Source organism: Blastomyces dermatitidis (assembly GCF_000003525.1).
Source record: "Blastomyces dermatitidis ER-3 genomic scaffold supercont1.2, whole genome shotgun sequence".
NCBI lineage: Eukaryota > Fungi > Ascomycota > Eurotiomycetes > Onygenales > Ajellomycetaceae > Blastomyces > Blastomyces dermatitidis.
The window spans coordinates 571,854-579,160 of record NW_025544775.1 but is presented as its reverse complement, the minus strand read 5'-3'; the positions used below and the strand labels follow the sequence as shown (position 1 = coordinate 579,160).

The following is a 7,307-nucleotide window of genomic DNA, read 5'->3' as shown; positions in this document are numbered from 1 at the left end:
AGGCCGCTAATTGAGGCTTTATAATAGTGTAGTTAATCACTACGTCACCGGGCCATATTTCTTCAGTACTTATATTAAGTTCATATCTGATTCAGTCAGTGTTGAAATTGTCTGTGCAGAAGTTTTTTATTGAAATAATTATTGAATTTTCTTATATTAATATTGTTAAGTTGCATGCATATCAGCTATCTATTGCTGTTATAATTTTAATATTACTCAGAGTTACTGTAGTACTATGTCTATACTTGTATTTAAGATTTCTCTTATATTATCAGTTGATATAGCTATATCATTCATTGAATGTATAATATCTGTGAAATCAGAAGAAGTATAATTATGTAAATATCTCATATATCTAAGATATCAGAACTCTCAGATCTTTCACTAATATTCTCTTATAAGATCTTATTATGAGATCAGAGTAACTGATAAGCAAGCTTCTATTTAAAAACTCAGTATCTGCTTTATTAATTGAGACTCAGTGTTTGCTTAACTGATTGTTTATTTCTCTTATTTCTTATATGTTATTATATGTTTGAATATCTTCTCAATGAATAATTATTTCTAATAAGAAGATAATAAATGTTTTTCAAGTGTAAGAGATCTACACTGAATAGATTGATATAATATTTATAGATCTTAGAATATAAAAGTAAAAAATGTTAGAAAAGAAAAATAAAAGAGAAAGTATAAGAATTGACAATTAAAGTAGATATTTATACATGTACAAGACAAAGCTTTAAAGTAAAAGAATAGAAATAGGTGAATATCTATACATATATAAAGTAAAGCTCACAGTGAAAGAATAGAAACTTTATAAGTTCTTCAGCTAAGAATCAGTAACTGAGAATTGAAGCTTTTAGCAGAAATCTATGAAGTGTAATAAAATAGTCTATTAATCAGATATAGTCTGCTACATTTTTAAAGAATAATTATATTTCACTATTTATTCTGAGAAATTACTTTTATTTCACTATTCTTAAATTAAATCTAAATATTTTTCACATTATTTCTAAAAGAAATAATTTATTTTCAGAACTTTTTAATACTCAGTTCTAGTAAAACTTATATTAAGAAATGTATAAAATCAGATTAAATAAGATTAAATATAAAATTTATAGTTTTACTGATCAGTCTAATTTTAACAATAGTTTGCAGACTAGAAATTTACTTAATTTTATAAATATTAATAATTAAAAGAAGTTTTTTTTCTCAAAAGAAACTTTATTTTTTTGTATTTTTATAAATATATTAAATAATTTAATAATTAAAGTTAATTAAGATAAAAAAGTATTCTGTTAAATAATTTATTTCATTAAATAATAAATTACATTATATTATAATATAATATAAATAAGAAATAATTTCATAGTTTTATTTAATATCACTTTTAATAATGAGATTAAAATGAAAATGAGATTAAAAATTCAAATATTTTCTTTATTTAAGACTAAATTTTTATTTGAAAAGTGAATCTGAAATCTTCAATATTTGAAATAAAATGATTTAAGATTAATGTGATAAATACAAACTGTGATTAAAAGTAATGTCTTTAGACAATGTGATAACTATAAAGTTTGATTCTAGTCTCACACAGTCACATAATCAGTCTACTTATCACATACACAATCTCTCTTCTTCTGCTCTTGTAACTAATATTGCTAAAGATAACTAAGAAATGAAAACTATTATCACTCTAGTCTATATAGTCTACTTGTATAATAATATTCTCATGTCAACAGTTGAGTCATACTATGAAGTTGAGGCCGTTCTTTTTGAGTGGGGCAGCCCCTTCAATTGGGAAATGTGCTCATGGTAGATTATCGAGCATGTAAAGCCATTTCCTCTCCTGAAAAGGGGTATTTAAAATGTGTAAAGCTGTTCCTAGGGTATACTAATCTGTATGTGTTTACGATTGAATGTTATTGTGATGTGTGTGCAGGAAAGCAAAGCCAAACCCCCCGCGCTTTGGTAAAACGACCGTACCACCCAAGACGCCCCTCCCCATATTCGCTAGCGCTATAAAGAGAAAGGAAAAAGTATAGATATATAAAAAAACGAGTGTAACAATGATAAAAGGGCCTTTGGCGGTCCGGCTTCAGATCAAAGATCAAGCCAAAGATCAGACTCTATAGGTTGATGAAGATTCCCTTCCGCCAACCGCCCATATCGAGGATCATCATCCAGGACAACATCCTCCGCGAAAGCAACTTTGGCACTCCTCCGTCCTCTCGACGCTGTCTTGTTTCTAGGGTGATGAGGATGTGTTATGGTTGTTGTTAATTTCCTTGCTGGATATTTCTCAACAGCCCGAGTTTTCCGTGCGAGGAAATTCCTTGTCCGGTTATCCCTGACACGCCTCCACCAGCGGATAATAACCCCTTTTGCCCATATTACCCTATTTCTCTCCTGAACAACCGCCATGCATTCCGTTGCAACCTTTGCAGCGACGAGGCGTTGTTGAAGTTGGCGTTGGGCAAGTGTTCGTCTCCAGGCTGTCTGTAGAACAATTGCTGCCCGGACCCTTTTTGAGGCGGGTAGAAGCCTGCTGCAAAGAAAAGCGAGAGCTGCGAGGGTGAAATCTCGATCAAAAAAGTGAGATGAGGATGCGCAAGAGGGAGATGAAGGTGCTGGAGCCACAAGGGAGGCTGAGGTTTCGAAACATATATTAGCTTATTCATATCTTTTTTCGGAGATGATAAAACGAAGGAGCTTCATGCTTACCGAATTGACTGCTACAACCCAAAGACCGAAGTCTCATGTCCAAACTAGTTGAGCAGCTTAATCTCTTCTCCTCCCCAACAATAAAGCTTTCGTACTCATCGACGATGATCGCGAAAATGCGCCCGTCAGCAAAGCTCGTTGTTAAGTTATCGAGTCGAATACCCCTAAGTCGTGCAACACACGATGCCCATCTCTTGAGAAGGAACGAATGCCTCTCATAACCTGCATCAAAATCTTCTTCTTCTTCTTCTTCTTCTAGTTCTTCATCACGATCTCCAAATTCGTGTCCACCTCGGCTACTTTCCCAAGTTGCTTCTTTCTTTTTTTCCAGGCGTCGAATTTCTTTTCTAACATCGTCCCAGTCCACCAAACCAGACAGCCCCCATTTCCCAACAAGGCCCCAGAGCAGCGCTATGGTTTTTTCTCGGTACCCATCAACGATATCCTCCGCACGGATATCTTTGACTATGATACCAATGCCCTGAAGGCCTGATAGAGCGCTTAGTGCGATTTGCACGTTGAATAGTTTCGTCGCCCGACCAATGCAGGGCAGCCTTAAATGCTGAGAAAGTATCCAGTCTTCTTCTCCTTCTAATAGAGATATAACTTCCCCAGTTGGCATGGTAAGTGTACTCGTGGCATCAAGGTCACGTTGCTGGGAGAGTAGAGCCGATGCAGACGGGTATAGAAGTAGCTCTACTAACCTCGTAAGAAGTATGCCATCTCGAAGATCCACAGCAAGATTATTAATGCGATAATCGTATTCTTGTAGAGGGTGTTGTTTGTAGACTACCTGGCAGTCAAGGTGACTTAGTGGCCGGATAATGTCGCCAACAGACGGAAGCAGCATGTTCCCCAGCCCCTGGAGGACAGCTGCTGATGACTTATACTTTGACGACGGAGTAAACAAACATCGCGGCAATGTAGTTTCTGAACTAGACCTTGCCCTATCGAGGAGCACAATTATCATAATACTGCGCAAAAGAGTTCTTCGGTAAGACCAACGCGGCGTACCGGCATCCTCACCACTTATACCAGCAGCAGTACCAACGCCAACATCTTCATTTCGTAGAATAAACGTTTCCAAAAATGACTCTATCGTACGACGGAATTGTCTGTCTCCCCTTGGCGAAGCGGAAATTGTGGAATTGCTGGGTCTACTCGGTCGATTTGGAACGGGTATCCTTCGACCTATTACTGTTTCCGCAGCGGCTCGAAGCGCAGAAAGGTCATAAGTTTCCATCCAAAAATTGAGGAAGGCGCGTTTTCGTCCGATATCCTCTTTCAAACCATTTGCACGAGCCAAAACATCCTTAGGTACCCCCAACGCCCCATATTCGATAGATGCGTGAACTCGTTTATATAGGAGGGAGAAAGAGGGTTCTTGGTAGATCCCCAAAAGTTCGTGTCTAAGGGCGTCACTATCATGTTGGCCTGAGTTTTCTCGTGCAGAGTCAAAGAGACCATTCACAAGTTGGGTGATTGCCGCCTCTTGATGTGCAAGCCAACTCTCTTCATACATAGCGGGATTAGATATGTCTTCAGTTAATAGAGGGTATTTCTGATCGATCGTCAACGGAGGAACGCTGGGAACCGTAAGTTTCGTTGGAGGTCCTTTTGGTACTGGAGGCTTTCTTATCGTTGGCGGCTTAGGGGCAGGTGGAGAGAGCTGTGGCCCTGTGCCCTGGCTCCGGCGAGCCTTCAAGGTAACCTTGGGGTTGGAGGCGCTTTTTTCTCGCAGGCTTGCCTTTGAATTCACGGCCACGTTTGGTTTATTGCCGAGTATCTTCCTGTCAGTGGGTTGAGAATTTCGCCGCGTTTCAGGCTTCGTCCTCGCCGTTGGCTTAACAGTCGGTGTAGATCTTTTGACAGGCTCCACGGTACATATGCTCTTCCTTTTTTCAGTACGTGGCACATCAAAAACAGGGAAATCTATTCCTTTAGATTTCTTATATTTGTCGCCAGGAACAATTAATCCACCTGGAGGTATATTTTCCTTTCCACCGTTCTGACCTGCTATATCATGTTTGACACTAGACTCCTGCATCGGTTTTAATGAAGGCTGAAGGGGTGCACGTCGGGGAGCGACAGCGAATGACTTCCTTCCCGGCCGTTTTCGAGAAATCTTGGATTCCAAGCTATCTATGTCAGAATGCCCAACTGCGTTGTCCTTTTCCTCAGAAGGATTTAGAGTTTTGACTGGACTGAATATGCCCATGAAAACGGAGGGAATGGTAGTGTCTTCCGGAGGGATGTAAATGGTTCTTCTCCTAATTGCCTTCTTCAGAGGGTCATCAGTCGCAGCTGTTGGCTGCTCCTCTTTCAGCTTCCCAATGCGCCTATTTATAACAGGGGATTTCTGAGGTTGTGGAGGGTTCTGTCGTTGCACAGTGGGCTTGTCAAGCTTAGCTGATGCTACATCGGCGAAGCTAACCCTAGGCCGTTGGAATCTTTGGGCTGGTTGTGACAACATCGACGAGTTTTTACTTATAGGTTTAACCCTTGTACGCTGGCTTGGTTCGGTTTGCTTGCCCTGCCCAAGCCCCAAGTTATCAAGCCCATCTTCGTGAATATCAAATGCTTTTGCCTTTCCCCCCTTTCTCGGTTTAACTCTTGTCAATGGGGCACGGAAGTCAGTAGTAAAGTCGATTGCGGCAGTATCATCATCATAAAGTCCAAGCTCATCATCGAGGTCATAAATATTCCCGCTGCTACTCAAGGGCGATTTGCTGCCTCGTTTCCATTCTGTAGGGCAGGGTGTCCCTATATCACCGTAACCCCTCGACATCTTCTAGGGTATCAAGAATGGCGGTCTCGCAACACGTTGAATTCTAAAAGTTCTGAGCAATGAATGAAAGTAGCAACTGTCACAATTTTTGGGCCTTACCTTCAGGCAAAACTTCACTATACAAAACTATGCGTACTAGGGGCATGGGAGCATCTTAAAACGATGCTCATAGGGAACGTGTGAGATTTTCACATGAAGAGGGTTGAAATCTTTATGTAAATTGTTGATAACGAATGTTTTCCTTGAGCTAAATCATTTTCGAGACGTGACGAAGCTCTTGATGTCCCTCACCACAATATAACATCTTGAAGATGTTTACAGATTAACAAGGAGCGGGTTTGGTTGCTGGGGCAACTGTTCGTTCTGGGAAGCGCCAAGCCCTCCCGGTTCGGACCGAAACTCAAAATCGACGGGATCCCAGACTCGACTTATCTGATTTAACTACGGAGTACTCCATTATAGAATTGCTTACTTCCTCAAATGGCATACATGTAGGTGTTACCTAGGTGCCGCATGAGAATTAAATCCCATAGGGTACTTTGAAAACTGTACGAAAGACATAATATTTTGGCACATTCCTGAGGATACAGTTTCTATGAACAAAATAAGTGGGCTCGACCTTGAGCGAGAGACCGGATTTGAGAAGCTGGCTGCTTTCGGATATAGCTGCTAAGGTTTTAATTTACATATTTACTGGAATACCTGACTGAGAGTATATACACACATACATATTGTATGTGCACATATACATTGGTGATATCCTTCTAAAAGAGAATTCTGAACTATCAGAAATCTGGGTGTGTGTGCTTGCTGATCAGGCTAGCTCCATTCTCCTCCTAAGTATCATTATATGGCATAACTAGGGAAGCAGATGCTTGCTCTTCCTAACACACAAAGACTGAACCTGACAGGCTTAAGTAGTGTATGATGATGCCTCATGAGCACGGAGAAGGCAATGGAACGTGCGCTTCCTTCAAACGGTAAGAAGAGCTGAGCACCTTGATTTAGCCTCCGTAGAGTAGAGTTGTACCAAACTGTGGCTTCCTTCCGTCTTGGTATTTTCATCTGAAATCAATCTTACGTTCCTAAGATCCGGCCGTACTGACCAATGTGTACCTATTAGATCGGCAGGCGGAGGATGCGGGAAAAGGTTATAGCTGGATGCTTCGCCTTTGAGACATGAAGGCTAGGAGAGCACAGAACGCGGCTTCCTCGTAGGCCCTAGAGAGCAAGCACAGGAAGGCTAAATATTTGCGAGACAAGGAGAGGATGTCAATTAGGCTTTCATTTTGCAGTTTGTATGCCTCGTCAGATGGGTATTAGGGATATGTAGTAATGCAAAATGAGCCACCAGACGTTTTCTACTTGGAAGATCGAACAGGATCAATGGGTTGGATAACAGTGTACCTAATCATTGCAGCCTTTGACTGAGCATCCATAGGTGGAGTGCTGACTGCTGCATTTGTGTTGGTAACGCAACAATTTCGGAATGAACGAAAAGTTGACCGAAGTAAAGCAGGCATCGAGAAGGTTACAAGCGTTGTAACACGTGGCAATTGCTGTAAAATGCCCAGGTCCCACGAATGTTTTTTTCGCCCATGCATGTTGATACCAATCTCCAGCTAATCTCCCGTGTTGCAACTGTGGTGGAGATGGGTCGTCAATTTAGCCAATCCTAGCACGACCAATAAGTTTGCTCGACACGAGGTGTCTGACTTCAGTAACTGCCAAAGAACGCGGTTTAATTCAGAAACCACACCGGCAGTTAACTAACTTGCGTAAAATAAAGATGGAG

General features: G+C 40.5%; 1 protein-coding gene across 1 annotated transcript; it reads right to left on the bottom strand.

Annotated features, from left to right (window-relative positions):
- Positions 1-1,470: 1,470 nt before the first annotated feature.
- BDCG_01435 (calmodulin-binding protein Sha1) lies at positions 1,471-6,007 on the bottom strand. Its single transcript, XM_045416938.1, has 3 exons — positions 5,612-6,007; positions 2,725-5,555; positions 1,471-2,648 (listed from the first exon to the last, which is right to left on the bottom strand). The coding sequence occupies exons 2-3, from the start codon at positions 5,510-5,512 to the stop codon at positions 2,104-2,106; spliced, it is 3,333 nt and encodes a 1,110-aa protein (XP_045273891.1). The 5' UTR covers positions 5,513-5,555; positions 5,612-6,007; the 3' UTR covers positions 1,471-2,103.
- Between the last annotated feature and the right edge of the window lie 1,300 nt (positions 6,008-7,307).